The 17325-nt window shown below is 50.7% G+C and overlaps 2 protein-coding genes and 1 long non-coding RNA gene across 8 annotated transcripts in view; all 3 read left to right on the forward strand.

Annotated features, from left to right (window-relative positions):
- Nucleotides 1-7475, forward strand: part of ADARB1 (adenosine deaminase RNA specific B1) — a 76786-nt gene extending 69311 nt beyond the window's left edge. For 5 of the 6 annotated variants that reach the window (XM_068686066.1, XM_068686065.1, XM_068686063.1 and 2 more), the window contains one exon: nt 8-5564. In XM_068686066.1, coding sequence (XP_068542167.1) covers nt 8-184 — 177 coding nt within the window. In that variant the 3' untranslated portion in view covers nt 185-5564. Of the gene's footprint in view, nt 1-7 lie in introns of all 6 variants that reach the window. The other variant, XR_011097695.1, reaches the window with a different exon arrangement.
- A 2118-nt stretch (nt 7476-9593) lies between these two features.
- Nucleotides 9594-12001, forward strand: LOC137858408 (uncharacterized). The gene is made up of 3 exons (XR_011097696.1): nt 9594-11071; nt 11258-11412; nt 11730-12001. It is a non-coding gene; the product is annotated as an uncharacterized lncRNA (long non-coding RNA).
- Nucleotides 12002-13664: 1663 nt separating this feature from the next.
- Nucleotides 13665-15946, forward strand: LOC137858407 (maestro heat-like repeat-containing protein family member 6). The gene is made up of 6 exons (XM_068686071.1): nt 13665-13888; nt 14056-14211; nt 14515-14616; nt 14745-14841; nt 14990-15049; nt 15359-15946. Exons 1-6 carry the CDS (start codon nt 13721-13723, stop codon nt 15553-15555), a joined length of 780 nt encoding a protein of 259 aa, XP_068542172.1. The 5' UTR covers nt 13665-13720; the 3' UTR covers nt 15556-15946.
- The last annotated feature ends 1379 nt before the right edge of the window (nt 15947-17325 follow it).

Below are 17325 nucleotides of genomic sequence, written 5' to 3' on the forward strand. Positions count from 1 at the left end.
TGCACAGCTTTCCTCCAGCTTGCGCTCAAAGATTCTCAAGCCTAACTTGTACCATGAAACCAAGCAAGGAGCCACTGAGTATCAAACTGCCAAAGAGCGTTTGTTTAAAGCATTCCTGAAGGCAGGACTTGGAGCCTGGGTGGAGAAACCCATAGAACAGGATCAGTTTTCTCTCACTGTCTGATTCACAGACTGCACATCACTTTGGAAAGGGAGTTGCTCTGGAAATCCTGGTGTCCAGCATTGCTTTCTGGCATCTCCACAGCTGTTAAAACATCTTTTTACTGTTTGGAGTTTGTTTGTTTTTCCCCATTTTTTAGGAAACTTGATGGTAGCTGTTTTTATTTTGCCTAAGTATTGAAACTCAGTGATTATCTGATACATAATTGTGCATTTTATTATGGGAAAGTCATTTCTGGTGTATTTCTGGAAATACTTTTACTGTAGAAAATTTGCAGTAAGGCTCTCCTTACAGTATACAATGACTCATTTTTTCTGGGTTAAAATACTTTTTTTAATTCAATGTCATCAAGTGCATGAAGAAGTTAAAGTTTCTTTGGATTTTACACCACACTTTTAGGAAGTAGCTTAATTTTTTTAAAAGAAATTAGGTGACACTACTCTTCTGCTAACTTGTTTTTGAACTGCATATAGACCATAAAGCCAGAATGAAGTCTGGACAGCTAGTTTTTCCCCACTTCCTTGCTCTTTAAAACCAGCTGCTGAAAATTTAATGTCTTTGATGTATGTATTTATTAGTCTGTGATCCAGTTTTTAACATGCAGCTTTTTATTCTGTTTTTAAAAATACATTTACCTTCCATTTACACACATTGTGAAGTCTATTTTTTTTTTTTTACCCTTGTAAACTGGAAACAACAAAGTAATTATTTCTAAGTTAAGAGGTTTAGTCTATAATGTGCAGAAATCTGTTTAATCTGTTTAGAAGTAGGTGATTTGTATATCCCAGGAATTCATTATAATATGATCACTACTATAACATGTCTATTCAAAAAAAAAAGGAAAAAGAAAAATTGTTCCATTTTAAGAGTACTAAGCCTGAATTGCCAAAAACAATCACTCACGAAGTATTAATTGCTCTCTTCTAGAAGAAATGAAAAGCTCATGTATGGACAAAAAGTTGTTAAAACTTCTTTCCTGTGAGTTACATTTCCTTTCATTCAAGTTGTGTCCCTTTGAAATTTCATTGCCTTTTGCCTTTTCATGTGTGATGGTCCTCATGAAACTAATTAGGTAAGTTACTCTTAAATGTGCTTTTGTTTGCTTTGACTATTACATGTTTTTCGTAAAGATGTAGACACTTCAGCTTTATGTAAAAATGTAAGATAGAAGGGAAATATTTTGAGATCTGTTTAATTAACTGGTGTATAGAAGGCACTTTTAAAAACACTTTTTAGTACGTGATGTTTAGGAGTGGATTAGAGAATGCCTGCTGTCATTTCTCTGCTCCCACAGTCTGTGTCCAAACACATCCTGTGGCTTGTACCTATTCAAGTATTCTATGTGCTTTCAGGAAGGCCCCTTGGGGATTCTATGTCATCCTTTTGCAAACAATGAAGGTCATGTTTTGTGACGCAGGACTTTGTGACACAATACCCAAGCCAAATGTGTTTCAGCAACATTGCTCCAGCTGATAGGTCTTGTCCCTCAGCTGTACATCACCACCCCTTCCTGTGCTGCATTGGACATCAGATCAGTGGGCTGGTCCATACTTTGAAGTCAAGTTAACACTTATTTTTAGGCCCATATTGGGTCAGAGATCCAGCTCTGAGTCACGCTGGCCCATCTGCGGAAGAAGTGAAGTGGAGCACAGGAATCCCTGCAGCCAGCTTCATGACTAAAGCCTGTGTCTCATGCAGTCGTAACTTAAGTTACAGTACCTCAGACCAAGTGTCTCCTGGGGGTTAGCAGCTACTTCACCCATTGGAGACTTTGGTATAAAACCAATTCTGGTCTATCATGAATGCTGAGGAGATGTGCTGCTTTGTTACTGCTTGAGTAGGAGCCTGTTTTCAACTTCAAAAAATGGTCAGGCCTGATAATCACTTGTGCATTAGTTTAAGCCTCTTGGCTAGTGGCTGGAAGTAATGCGTTGAGAAACAATCAGTGAACTTTTGATGGTATTATGGACAATAGTGAGCGCTGCTGCAGGAAGGCAAGCAAATCACAGTGGTCTAGTGATCCCTTCAGAAAAGGCTGATGCTTCCAGAGGTTACTGCCAGTGGAACAAATGTTATGAACCATATTAGGCAGACTGCGTAAATTTAGCCTTGTTGGCAACTCTAAGCTGTTCTGTCTGTTTCTGCATTAAAACCATTAGTGTTGTCACACCTGTGCTAGTCCCACAGAGCAGAAGGGCAGCAGTTTCTGAATACAAACTAACTTTTTGCAGACATGATTCTGGTAAGACTCAGACCAACTTATTCCAAAAGTAATTTATTTGTATTTGGTCAGATTTTGCAAGCACTTGGGCATTTACCTTTGAGATCAGTCCTGTCTCATTAATGTTGCAGAAATTCTGTTGTGGCTGTAGATAAATATGTGCATACATCCATGTAGTATCAAGGGAAAGCTAGTTGCACCGTGTACATTTTCTGGGGATTATTAATGTTACTAAGTGAAATACACACTAAGGGACCTGGTCTATTGATAAATGTTTGTTGATAATTTCAAGCAAATTATTTTTACTCATCTTTCTGAAGTACTCATTGAAAAGTTGATGTCTCTTTGGGTTTTTTTGAAGACTAGGAAAGTATTAGCTCAAACTATTTTTTTTATGAAGTCACGAATATAAGCAATATATTTAAGTATTATTATAGACATAGTTTTTTAAGCTGTTCAAATGAGTGATTAAAATGAAACTGTAAAGGAAATCTGTTCCATGCCAAAATCTTTTGATGAAGGAATGGTGTCAGGTTCTTTATAAGGAATGAGTTCTCTTGTTTATAATTCCAGGATTTTAAAAAGAAAGTTTTTCAGGGTTGTATGCAATCCATATCTGTCTTGCGGGAGTCAATAAAATACTGCTTGGCTTCCTTCATTTGTTTGTTCCTTTTTGTGCAGTTAATATGTGGAAAGTTGTGAGGAAAGACCTCAGCCCCATCAAGGATGTGACCTGTCATGCTGCCCCAGCCTCTGTCCTGTCCCCATTTCACCCAGTGCCCTTATGGCGTGTGCTGGTGGAGTTGTGATTGCTGATGCTCCTGTATTCTTCATAAGTCACCATCACTGAGCATGAAAGAAGAGTGATGTGTATCGTTTCGAGGAACCACAAAAGATAAGACAATTCAGCTTCCAGCAGCTGCCAAATTTTGTTGTGTTGGGTGGGCTGGGTGGGTGGGAGCTGGCCTAAGCAGAGGTCTGCAGTGCCACTCTGGGAGCTGCTTTGTTTTTTTGTTTTTTGTTTTTTTTTTCCTTCTCACTTTTGAGTGAGTGTAAGTGTTTGTCTCTCAGGATCTTCAGAGGACTTAAATAAACAGTAACAAATTTAACGTTGAAGAATACTTGAAATTTCATTACGGTGTTTTTCTCCAGATGACAGTCTAGCTATAATAAAGTTTGTAGGTTAGTAGAATAGGACATTTTAAGTATAGATGTTTAAAATATATATATTCTGCTGGATCATTTAAGAAAATTTGGGCCTAAAGGTAACACTTGAAGTAATGGTTATGGTGGTACTCAGGACATGATAATAACTGTAGACTGTTTCCTACTGCTAGGGTGTGTAGGACTTTGTTAGCACCTGTTCTTCTCTAACTGTGTGGATGTCCCATAGCTCTCATGCTCAAAACATTTGCCTGTGTGATGTAGGTAGTGATGATAACTGTATCGTGTTTGTGGCACTTAGGAATGTACAGCAACGAGGTTTCTGTACAGCTGACAATTTTGATATTCCCTTATATTAGAGAAATCATTTAATGAATGGTTACTGCATAGAAAACTCAGGAGCAGAAGATTTTTGTCTGTTACTACTCTGTATGTCCTTTAAATCTAAAATACCTTACAGCTGAAAATCCAAGGAACTTGGAGCTGGCCCACTGGTATTTTTATTTCATCAGTCCAGGCCTGTGATTTCTAAGAATGCTGTCTACCCAAATAAAATAAGCAAATAAATAAAAAAGAGGAGAAATTGGTGCGTTTGCTTCCTAAAGCGGAAATGATCCTATGATGACCCCGTGATGAGGGGGTGAGCAGTGCACACAGTTTCATTTCTGCTTCCTGCTGCCCTCTGCTGTATAGCCCTCTGGATGAAACAGAGAGAGAGCATGGGCCAAAATGAATTATCTGTTCAGCAACAGGTTTTTCCCGGCCACCAACTTGCCTGCAGCCATCCCAGCACAGTTGGGCCCCCATAGATCTGATGATTTTATAATGCATTGGGTTTGCTGCTGTTACTTTACAGAAACAAACAGGTCAGAGCATTTGCAAGCGATTTTGAGTTGACCACCAGGGAAGAAGGTTGCTTGAGTCTCTGGGGCAGGTAGGTTGAGCACAACAGCTGCAGGACGTGTTGTATTGTATCACTAGGCAGGTGTTCCTATCCTCAGAATACCCAACTGGATAAAAATGAAGGCCTGGTTTTCTGAAGTATATCCGTTAGCATCATATGCCTGATCTGTTACAGTGCAGGTGAGACTGTTGTTTTTACTGTTGCATAGATGTTGTAGGAACATTGCAAACCTACAGGGGCTATAAAAATAAATAAATAAATAAATAGCAGTGGTTGAAATCCTGAATCTGTCAAAGCTGATGGAGAGCAAATAGGGTCTGAGTTTCTCATGGCGTCATGTCAACATCACAGTGATTTCCAGAACCTTTGCTGTCAAAGGTCTGTACTGTTGCCTGTTAATACACAGGCTGTTAAACGTGCCAACAGCAAAAAATTCTGCACGAAGTGCAGAAAGTAATTATAGCGACTTCCTACTTTCTTTAGTTATTCCAGAGAAGAGGAATTAAGAACTGTGGTTTTGGTCAGTATAGAAAGCAGCTGGCCTCGTCAGGTACAACATTTTTGAAGAATTTTGTTCTTCAGAGAGAAAGATTGATAGTCAGTCATTACAGGGTTTTTTAAAAGTTTTTAATGTGTTCAGTGTTACCATACAAATACCATTTTTGTTGCAGTTTGGCTAAGATGTCTTTAACAAACTGAAGTCCACATGTGTGTCTGAATATATATTTGTGCCTATATTTATATATATATATATGTATATATTGGTGTATGTTATTTGCTTTAAGCAGTTACTCTTCCCTTATCTTCCTGTGTGATAGAAAGAAGCCATTAGGCTTTACTTAACTGGTGTAAGAATATTAAATAACTCTGTCAGATACAGTCCTTAACACTTGTCTCCAATCATAATCTCAACTTTGAAGATGAAACCTCATTTTACATCTGCTTTCTTGCTTTCTGTACAGCACACTTGTTCATATCCTTCTGGTACAGCTGAAGCACAATCCATCAACTGATTATTCCAAAAAATGACAGTTCCACATACTTCCTTTGTTTAACATTTGTACAGAGATTTAAAAATACAAAGAGCTACATAATTTCAAAGTTTCATCATTTTTGTATATTGATATCAGCAGTGGCAGCAACAAATAGGTGAAATGTCACAAAATACTGTGCAAATCCTTAAAATGGTTGTTTTGATGACATCCTGAGAAGCTATCCAGGAAAAGAAGGGGGGGGGGGGTATGTTTTGAAGCTGCCAGTTTGACCTCTGAAATTGCAGCTTTTGCAAAGAGAAAGGGAGGTAAGCATGAATTTTGTATTTGGGTATTTTCTGAAACGCCATATAGAGGATGCAGGAGTGCCCAGGGTTCGTCTGCCACCTCCTGTATGTGATAGAAATGGGAGGCTCTGGATGTGGGAGCTGCCCTCCCTGCCTGTGGGACGCTGACTCGCTTCCTGAGCCCAGTGAGGTGTCACTGCTCGTCACAGCATGCTGAGAGAGGAGGGAAGGAGAATCTCTCCCGGAAGGGCAGAAGTGATGAACTTTGTGGGTCGAGATACAGATAGTTTAAAAAGTGAAGGAGAAAAAATTACAAATAAAAAAAAACAGGTGATGTGAAAGCAGTCACTCACCAGCAGCCCCCTACCAGGCCCCAAATCCAGCAAACTGCTCACAACAGGCCAGACAGACCCCAAGCAATGGCTCGTTTGGAAAGCCCACCCCCCAGTCCTGTTTTTTTGCTGAGGATGGCATTGGATGGTGTGGAATATACCATTGGTCACTTTGGGTCAGCCGCCCTGGCCTTGTCTCCTCCCAGCTTCTTGTGCACCCCCAGCCTACCTGAGGAGGGGCAGAGTGAGAAACAGAGGCCTTGAAGTTGTACAAGCACTGCTCAGCAACAGCTAAAACATGGGTGTGTTTTCAATATTGTTTTGGTCACAAATCTAAAACAATACCATGTGGGTTACTGTGAAGAGAATTTACTCCATCCCAGCCAGACCCAGTACAATCTCCACCCCTTGCTACATACCATTTGTATTATACTCAGGTCCTACAGTATGCAAGATGTCTCCATCAGCCACTTCCCCATCCTTTGTCATGTGCACAGATATTCCTGTAATCTATGGGCATTTCTGCGTATTGGGGTGCATTAAACATCCCATAGCCAACTGGTCAAAAGAGGTGATTCTCCTGCTTTATTTAGCGTTGGTGCAGCTCCAACTTGAATATTACTATGCAGCTATGGGATCCACAATATAAAAAGGATATTAAGATAGTTGAAAGCATCCAGAGGAGGTGAACAAAGCTGGCTAAGGGGCTGGAATGCATGTCCTGTGAGGAGAGGTCGAGGACACTTGGGTTGTCTGGTTTGGAGAAAAGGTGGTCAAGAGATAACCTTATTGCTTTCTGCAACTTTGGCATCTGAGGCCAAAGATTTGGGTATCTCCAGAGAAGGAGACTCCACAACCTCTGGGCAGTCTGTTCCAGTGCTCTGTCACCCTCACAGTAAAGAAGTGCCCTCACATTCAGATTGAGACAGGGAGAAAGGGAAAGCATGTCGATTTTGCAGGTTTTAGCTAACACAGGGAGTATGATGTGTATCAACCACAAGGACAAGATCAAGGCAGGGAGTATGAGGACAGGACAACCCTAAAAGATAAGGGAAGAAAAGACTTCCTGCACGCAGATAACAGAACCATCAAGAACTGGCTTGACTGCTGAAGTCTGTCAAAGAAAGGAAGGGTCAGGAATGTAGCAGCAAGGAAGACTTCTGGCCTTCATCAAAAGATCATCAGAGTACACTGGATGACCACCCAAGGACTCCAGTACACATGCAAAGAGGGGTGGGAACCTATGTTAAAGATTCTTCAGAGACCTGATGACTATGCAAGAAACTTCTGGGAAATGAGTATGTATATATCCTAATATAAGCACACTGTCAGTAACCTTTGGGGTATGTGGTCCCCCAAACACCCGGTGTCATAATAAAGAACACCTGCTTAATAACTTTGGTTATTGAGTTTTCACTGCGTCACCCTGTTTCCTTGCTGGCTGACTACCACAGGTTCACAACCTACTTGACACTTGTTACTATACCATGTATGTACAATTTTAGCCAACCAAACTTTAATTTCTCCTTTTTCCCCCTTACACACCTTTTTTTTTTTTTTTTTTTTTTTTTTCTATTTAACTGGAGGGACCCGTGGTTTTTTGTTTCTGTTGATTCTACCACTGTTTGTCTTGTTTTTCTTGGCCTTCCTCCTTATTTTGGGACCTTCTACTGTCGCCTTACCTGCTTAACATATCCCCCACTGTTATGCCACTGCTATGCCTGAGCAATCACTTTTGAATATGCAAGGTTAGTGGAATTTTCAACAGCAAAAATATAATGTCACCTTTCCCTCCCCTGCCTTTCATCGTAAGCCGTAAACTCTCAGCCAGCTCCTCAGCCGTTCCAGACAGAGCTCCACACACTCCAGCTGCTCGCTCCCATGAAGGGCAACAGCCCCTCCTCATCTTGCCAGCGTGTCCTTCCTAAAGAGCCACTATGCCTCCAGTGCAAGGCTAACATGCTGGAATAACAATTTCCTTGAGTGACAGCAAAAAGGGGGGTTGCACCCCTCACAAATCATAGAATCATGAAGGCTGGAAAAGACCTCCAAGCCCATCTGGTCCAACCATCACTCAGCTTGGTGTTGTCTGCCCTCTTGTTGAGGGCGTGCTCAATCCCACTGCCCGTGTCACCGACAGAGATGTTTAATTACAGCAGGCCCAGTACAGACCCCTCGGGGACACCACTCGCCACTGGGCTCCACATGGGCATTACAGTAGCTGTTGACCATCCATCCAGTTCCTTTTGCCCTGGAAATATAGACACAGAGGTGTATGGGTCTGGGCACTCTGACATTGTCACCACAAGTTTGGTGAGCCAGCCCCGCAGGTCCCTTCCTAGCCAGCGCTTGGTGGCCCTGTGACAAGGGGCTGCTGATGGGCGCTTCAGAGAGCTGGGGCACCGCGAATCACAGAAACACAGAACTGTAGGGGTTGGAAGGGACCTTGAAAGATCATCGGGTCCAATCCCCCTGCCAAAGCAGGTTCCTCAAAGCAGGCTGCCCAGGTAGGTGTCCAGACAGGCCTTGAATATCTCCAGAGAAGCAGACTCCACAACCTCCCTAGGCAGCCTGTCCCAGTGCTCCGTCACCCTCACCGTGAAGAAGTTCTTTCACATGTCCTGTGCTCTAACTTGCAGCCATTGCCCCTTGTCCTATCCCCACAAACCACTGAGAAGAGGTTGGCTATGTCCTTCCGTCCCCCACCCCTCAGATATTTATATACACTGAGGAGATCCCCTCTCAGTCTTCTCTTCTCCAGGCTGAACAGACCCAGGTCTCTCAGCCTTTCCTCACAGGGAAGATGCTCCAGGCCCTGGATCATCTTTGTGGCCCTCCGATGGACTCTTTCCGGGAGATCCCTGTCTTTCTTGTACCGGGGAGCCCAGAACTGGACACAGTACTCCAGGTGAGGCCTGACCAGGTGCAGGGCCACCTGCTCCACCGTGGTCACCTCCATGGGCTGCAGGGGGACATCCTGCTTCACCATGGGCCTCACCACAGGCCGCGGGGGACTTCTGTTCCGGCGCCTGGAGCACCTCTCCCCCTCCTTCTTCACTGACCAAGGCTGTTCCTCATTCCTCTCACTCTCCCAGCTGCTGTGTGGCGCAGCGTTTTTTTCCCTTTCTTAAATACGCTCTCACAGAGGCACGAAACAACATCGCTTATTGGCTTGGCTCTGGTCAGCAGTGGGGCCCTTACCAAACATGGGGCAGCTTCTAGATCCTTCTCACAGAAACCACCCCTATGGCCCCCTGCTACCAAAACCTTGCCACATAAACCCCTCGCCTCTGTTAAAAGCATAGTTAAGATTAATCACAATATCCTCTTACTTTACAATTATCACAGCCTTCTCAAACTTCATTTACTTCAAAAAGAAAAAGAATTCACCACATCAAAATAAACATAACACCATCACAGCACCGACAAGGTGGGCATTTTACACACACACCACCCCTCGTCCCTTCACCACGCTAACATCTCACAGTTACTGCTTTCTTAAATTGAAAGCCCTTTGAATTCTTAAATTCAAAGCCTGACGTCAGCTGGGGTGACCAGGTTGCAACCAAGGGCGAGCGAAGCGCACAGGCAGGAGAGCTGGGAGCAGACTGGAGTGCGATGGAAAGGGACGAGGGAAGCAGTGATCCGGTACACACCCAAACGGCTTTCCAAGTGGTGATCAATGGCTGTAGGGAACGGATGCCCTTTGGGGAGCAGAATCAGTGGGAAGTTAACTGGGGGCCAGTATGGCCAACAGAGAAGTAGGAGGAGATGCTGGACAATGCTCAGCATAAGCCTGTCTCGGTGGGATGGTTGCGGCACCCTCCTGCTGCACCGTCTGCACAGGAGTCTCTTGGCGTGGTGGTGACGCTGCTCCCCAGCGTGCGGCAGGTCTGGGGCCCACCTGCCTTGATGGCTCCACAAGTTGTCACCACAGGTTTGGTGACCCAGCCCCGCAGGTCCCTTCCCAGCCAGCGCTTGGTGGTCCTGTGACAAGGGGCTGCTGATGGGTGCTTCAGAGAGCTGGGGCACTGGGAAGCCGTGAGGGGATGGGGTGGCAGGAGGGGGCTGAGGGGCGAGGCAGATGGCAGCGGGTCACGGGGCCCTTTGTGAGCTGCCATGATGCGGGCTGTGTCCAGGCAACGGGGCACGGGGCCCTTTGTGACCTCCGGGATAGAAATGCTGCTGGCAGCCTGGTTTCCCCACTTTTCCTGGAGGACGAGGCGGGACAGGTCGGGAAGGAGTGGAGCTGCAAGGAGTCCCTGCAGAGCCACCCCATTCCTGCTGCCCGTGTCTTTGGTGCTTCCTGGAAGCGTTTCCCATCCCTGTGGTGGGAGCCCTTGAGGCCAGACCTCAGCAGCATGGCGGGGAGAGACCCCAGCATGCCCAAGCTGGCCTGGACGGAGGAGGAGGAGGCCAAGGTTAATGCCCCTCCAGCGCAGCAGCCCAATGAGCTGACCGAGGTGCAGGTGCTGCAGGCAGGTGAGAGGCTGAGCTGGGCTGAAGGGCTGGCAGCTGCGAGCTGCCTCTGCCCCTTGCCGTCCTCACAGGAGCTGCTGTCCCATGTGGCACGGGGCGAGGGGAACCGTCCAAACCCATGGGATGAGCAGGGAGAGGCAGGCCGTGGGCAGCCATCCTGTGGCTACAGACCTCTCCTGCGCCATGGCAGCAAGCACCTTGTGGGGTGCAGGGCTCTCCGCCCTTACCATGCCGTGTCTGCTGGGGAACACCTGGCTCCCATGCATGCACAAGAGAGATTGGGCTCAGTGCCCAGCTAGTTCCTGGCTCGGGGATCACCCTGCCTGGGCAGCATGGTCTTGGCTGTGTCCTCCAGCCTCTCCCACGGACCCTCAGCTCTGTCTGTGCTTGGTCTTCACCAAATCCAGGCTGGGACCAGACAGAACAGGAGCAGCAGCAACATCAGGAGCAGGAGGCCATTGCAGTCGAGCTGGATAAGCGTGTACTACACAGTGTCATCCCTCCACATCATGTAAGTATCCAGTCAGTGGGTCTCAAGCCCTTGGGGGATCGTGTGCCCCCCTTGAAGCTCTGTCTGCTGGGCATGTGACATCCTTTTTGGCCAGCCCTGAGTGGTGGGAAGAGAAGTGCTTGTCAGTGGACCCCAGGAAAGGGATTGCTCTGGCAGCAGCCCCACTCTCAGCCCTTTCTCCTTCAGGCACCGGGCATCTTGAGGAGCATCTACCAGTGGCTCGTGTCCAACACAGAACAGTCTGCCCAGCACCGCCTGGACAGGAGCCTTCTGGAACTGGCCGAGGAGCACCCCCACGACGTGGTGGTGACTCTGCTGCGCTGCTCCCCAGCGTGCGACAGGTATGGGGCCCGCCTGCCCTGATGGCTCGGGGCCTGCCAGCCTTTCGAGCCCATCCAGCGCCAGCTGCCAGGCAGATGGCAGTTTTCAGGGTGCTCTGCAGGGGCCGAGCCCTGCATCGCCCCATTTCCCAGCCCTGGCACGTCAGCCCCAGAGCCTGCCACCACAATCCCTCCCTGCCCCACAGGGCCCGCCAGGGGCTGCCTGTGAGGGGCAGGGGGCAGAGGCAGGACTGGCGGCCAGCCTGGGCCCCTCCACGGGTGCCCAGGTCTTGGTGCTGTGGCCAAGGCCCCCCTGACCCAGCTCTCTGGCCCTGCAGAGCTGCCGTGACCATGTGGAGGGTGATGGTCGTCTCATCCCGGACTAAAAAGAAGGTGATGGCAGAGCTGTGCCGCGTGCTGAAGGATTGGCCCTTTCACAGGACGTCCACCTCTGACGGGGACAACACGGATGTCTTCGCCCTGGCCGTGAGTTTCTGAACAAGCCCTCTCTCCCCCCAGGGGCTGCATCTCGGGGCAGCTATCCCTCCTCCCCTGTCACTACGTCTCCCTGCCTCAGGCGGTGGGCTGCAAACCTGGCTTAGGGCATTTTAGGGGACAGGCCAGGGCCAAGGCACAGCCCAGCAGGCTGCAGGGGCTGGGACGGAGAGCCCAGGCTGGTGGCAGGCCGCAGGAGGCTCAGCCAGGGCACACTGCCACCGCCCCAGGGAGGCTGCCTGTGGCTCAGCTCCGGATGGGAGCCAGGCCGGGTGCTCTGCCTGCATCTCCCGTGGCCCACGTCTGCACCTGAGCCTCGGCCTCCCACACTGGGGCCGTGCCACGGGGCTGGCTCAGCAGTGAGTGCCATCTCTGGGTCTTTTCTGCAGGCAACCAGGGTGCTGTGGGAGCTCCTTCGGCCAGCCAACTACCCAATGGAGGAGGAGATGAGCTTCCCTCTACCCCTGATGGTGTTGCTCTTCCAAATCTTCGCAAGCGCGCAGCGGACACCAGAAGAGGTGGAGACCTTCTTCAGGGAATGCCAGCAGGAGGAGGGCATTGCCACCAGCCCCAGCAGGTGCTTCGTCCCCCTCCTCCCATCCTTCCCATGGTCCTGGAGCCTGGGCCAGGGATCCGGGTGTGACCTGGGCTGTGCTCTGCCTGCAGGTTCGCACTGCTGACTCTGAAAGCACTGCTCTGCCGTGTTGAGTATGATATGCTGGTGCTTGAATTGGGAAAGAGGAATGTCTGGGAGATGCTACTCCACACTGAGAGCCACCACTGGGCAGTGGGTCTGCTGGCCAGGTGAGGGCGCTGAGGGACACCGGCAGAGCCCGGGGCGCGTGAATTGCCCGTGGGCACAAATGAGGTCTCCTCAGAAGGGGCAGGAAGCCCATGGTGCACCCGAGGTGCACGCTGCTGTGGGGCGCTGGCTTCCTCCCTGCAAGGAGAGGTGGGGAAAGACCAGGCCTCCGGGAGCATGAAATGCTGGTGGCTGCTGGAACAGAGCCAGGAGCACTTCACCCGTCCTGCTCAGGACTTCTGCTCAGGACTCCTGCTCAGGACTCACCCTGCCTTCTTCCCTCTGCCAGGGAGATGAAATCTGTCTCAAGAACAGAGCGCCGACGGATTGTGCTGTATCTGGAAACGTGGCTCATCAACAACGAGCCACGCTGGAAGGTCCCCGCCATGGCCTTCCTGGTCGAGGTGAGCCCGATGGCAAGCGGTGCCGGCCTGAGCTGCCTCTCGCCACTCCACCCTCTGGTGGCCACAGCTGTGGGGAGAGGCCGGCTGGTGGAGCTGGGGCAGGGCTTCATCCCTTGGGGCTCATCCCCTTGGCACACACTGCCAGAGTGACACTTGTCTGCGGTTTCTTGTGCCTCCCATGAGTGAGGTCTCTGCCGGCCAATTCCAGCCTTGACTGAGGCGTGTTTTTCAGATGCTGGCCTGTGAGGACCTCAAAATGGAGTGTCTTCGAGTCATGCAGCTCTTCCCAAGATACCTGAGGAGTAAGTGCACGGCGATGCGTCAGCTGGTGCTCAAGGGCCTCAAAACGCTCAGCAGAAGACCCTATGTGGTAAGCAGGGTTCAGCTGGCTGAACACACCCCATTGGTGGTGTGGCTCTGGGCCAGGGATGCTGGCTAACACCGTTGCTTGGACTTGGCTGGGCACCGAGTGCTGTGGGAGCTGCTCCCAACTCTTGTGCCTCCCCATGCGCCTGCCCAAGTCCTTTGGGGCAGGACCGTGGCTTCTGGGCACTGTGGGCTCTGACAGCCTGAGAGTGTTTGCCAGCACAACCAAACACGGTGTTGTTGCTCCCCACAGGCGAAAAAAATGGAGTTCCTACTGCCAGAGATCATGGGGATACTGCCAGAGTTGGAAGGGGACGTGGCTGGAAATGCGCTGTTTGTGCTCAAAAACGTACTCAAGGAGATGACCACCAACAAGGCCAGCCCCACCGCTCTGCAGCTGGCAGAGAGGCTGCCAGCGTTCTTTGACAGTGTAAGGCTGAGGGCACAGGGCCCAGCGGGGGTCTCCGAGGGCCGGTGCCTTTCCTGATGGATGTTGGGTGCTGTCAGGAAGCATTGTGCCCTGTGAATTTTCACACCCTTGCCCAGGTGGGCCTGGAGCAGCTGGTGCTGAGGTCTTCACTTCTTCCTTTCCACCAGGAATCCAGCTCCACGCAGCTGCAATCCATCCACTTCTTCAGAGATGTGATGAGCCTTTTTGCAGCAAGGGAGAAAGAGCAGCTGAAGACACACGTGTGCCAGAGCGTGATCCCGCTGTTCTTCCACTTGCACGACGAGAACCAGCAAGTGGCCGAGGTTGGCTTCTCTGCCCAGCGTGGGCATTTGGGGAGGGCGATGCTGACACCCCGGGGTGGGACTGAGCACCCGCAGGAGGGACAGAGCCGTGGGCTCTGCTGCCATCCCTGCTCCCTGCATCCAGCCCCAGCTCCCTCGGGCACTACACCGCGGAGCAGACGCCTGCTCCCTGTGGTCAGCCTGCCCCACACAGCGCCCTGGGCTGTGCAGGGGCGTGCAGCCCCTGCAGCCTCGCCAAGGGGCTGGGGACACAGGTCCCCTGAGAGCTGGGGGTGCCACTTCAAAGTCTCTGCTGCTCTTCAGGCTGCAGAGGAAACCCTTCTCGATGCTGCCAAATTCCTGCAGAGGACACAGCTCGTGGACCTGCTGGAGGGAAAGCAAACAAGGAGACTCGGCAAGTGCCTGGTAAGGACAGCTCTGAAGGCCCCTACCCAGACTGGACAAGCCCACAGTGCCCCAGGGCATGGGGCAGGCAGCTGTCCGAGGGGGAGGCTCTGCACCAGCCCCATGACCTTGCGCTCTCTCTTGTGCAGCTGGAGGACAACAGCCTGGATGAGCACCTGCGCCAGAGCCTGCCGTACCTGCAGAGCCCACAGGAGCCCTTACGACTGGAAGCCGTCAGGTTCATCGGTGAGCCCGAGCCCCGGGGTCCCTCTGTGCCCGAGGGAAGGAGGAGGAGGTGGCCCGGCCAGCAGGGCCAGCGGGGGGGAGATGGGGAGATGTGCTGCTGGGAAGGGCTGGCGGGCAGAGTTTGTGACAGTCTGTGTGTACTACCTAGGGCTCATTGCACGGCGAGTGAGGGATTGGCGTGAGGAGGAGCTCCTCATCATCTATGAAGGTAAGTGAGGGCAGTGGGGTATCGGCGGATTGCCCCCTGCTCCTGCCTGGCCACAGGAAGAGCTGGGTGGCACTGGCCACAGCAGGAGCTGGTAGAATCATAAAACCAGAGTCACAGAATGCTTTGGGTTGGAAGGGAGCTGTAACGTCATCGAACTCCAACCCATCTGCCTGGTCAGGGATGCCTCGCGCTAGACCAGGGTGCTGAAAGCCCCGTCCAACCTTGCTTGAATACTTCCAGGGATGGGGCCCTTCCTGGGGTCCCCGCAAACACAGGCTCTGACCTTGCCTCCGCTCCTCTCTCTCACAGCCATTCAAGGCATGACGGACGACGTCAGTTCCTCTGTCTCTTCGCTCGCAACTGAGACCCTCTTCATTATACGAGCTGCAATGAGGTTGCCACGCAGTGTACCTGGATTACGAGGGCTGAGCTACCGGCTCTGGAAGGCGCGGAAGAAGTGCTCTGCACTGGCCTTCCTGTGCTGCTGTTGCTGTGCACAGGGATGATGGCAGGCATCCTGTGTGCTGGGGCCACCCAAAAGCGTGTGGAAGGCTGGGTGTCCCCTGGACTCTCCCAGCATGTGTCGCACCTCCAGCCTTCTGGACCTTCTGCCCCCTTCGCTTGCTCCCAGATCTCCTTGGCCTTCCCCAGACAAGCAGTCCGTCTTCTTCCCCTCATCTGCGTGTCTTTCCTTTGCGGCAATAAAATCGTGGAAGACTTGGGCCCTGAAGTGACTGGGAACCTCCAGCGAATGGCTGGCTGTGGAGTAATTGCTGGGGGTGACTTAATGAGACTAAACATCTTGCCCCAGTTATGCCTGGGAAAGGAGTTCAAGCATATCGGTATCTCAACGGTGTGCTCATTGGTGGCCCCGGCGTCTTGTGTCTCTGTGGTGGGACAGACTCAAAAGGATATAGTTGCCCGTCTTGACAGCTGAGGGCTCCAAGCTCCAGCAGAAAAGATAAAAATCCCAGGCCGCCATGCCACCCACGGGCTCTCACCTCACACGTGGCAGCACGGACCCAAAGGTCCCACTCACCCCAAACAAACTTTCCCGAAGTTTCAAGGATGCCGAGAAGCCCTACTTTACCTGGGAAAAGGGCCATTCGTAGTCTGTCCAGCTTCACAGAGGGGTGTCAGAACGATAAACCAAGAGCCAACCATTCTGCCAGGGCCCTCCAAAGCGCTCAAGTGACTGGTAACTGCCGGAACCCCACCCCTGCCGCAGGGGTGCAAACGGAATCCCTTCGAAAACGGTGTGTGCAACGAGCTCCCTATGGGCATGCCCATCAAACAGAGGAGGGCACACCTCAGATTCTTCCCATGCGCTAACCAGTAGAGGTTAAGCCAGATGAGAAGCCCCCTTCCTGCCCTGGTGAACATGCTCCTCCCGAGTTTGAGCCCGATTTCAGCAGCGTGTGGTTCACTGAGGCAGCCCCAAGAAGGAGAAGCGTGGAAGTATCAAGCCGTAGCATTACTGCCCTGGTTCCGCTCGAGTGGGCAGCCGAGCTCCACCACAGCCGCTCTCTCACTCCCCTTCCTCAAAGAGGAATGGGGAGAAAATATGTGAAAAGGGCTCAAAGGTTGAGATAAGGACAAGGCGATCACGCAGTAGTTACCGTAACGGGCAAAACAGACTCAGCATAGGGAGATAGTAAGATTTGTTGTTTATTACTAACAAGCTAGAGAAGTGAGAAACAAAGGAAAGAAACCAAAAGCACCTTCCTCCCCATCCACCCTCTTCCACCTCCTCCCCCTGAGCGGCGCAGTGGAACAGGGGAATGGGGGTTATGGTCAGTCTACAGCACTTCTTCTCTGCCGCTCCTTCTCGGTCACTCTCGTCCCCTGTGCTGTGGGGTCCCACCCACAGGATGCCATCCTTCATGAACTGATCCGGCGTGGGCTTCCCACAGGCAGCAGCTCCTCCAGAATTGCTCCAGATATGGGTCCGTACCCATATCTGAAGGATGGGGGTCCATCCCTCAGGAGAAAACTGCTCCAACCTGGGTCCACCCAGGTCTCCTCTCCACGGGCTACAGGTCCGGCCCAGAATCTGCTCCGGGAGGGGTCTTCCACAGGCAGCAGCCTCCGTCAATGCAGGGCCACCTGCTCCACCATGGTCCTCACCACAGGCCACAGGGGACTTCTGCTCCGGCACCTGGAGCACCTCTCCCCCTCCTTCTTCACTGACCTTGGCACCTGCAAGGCCATTCCTCACTCCTCTGACTCTCCCAGCTGCTGTGTGGCACAGCATTTTTTTCCCTGTCTTAAATATG

Source organism: Anas acuta, chromosome 6 (assembly GCF_963932015.1).
Source record: "Anas acuta chromosome 6, bAnaAcu1.1, whole genome shotgun sequence".
Classification (NCBI taxonomy): Eukaryota; Metazoa; Chordata; class Aves; order Anseriformes; family Anatidae; genus Anas; species Anas acuta.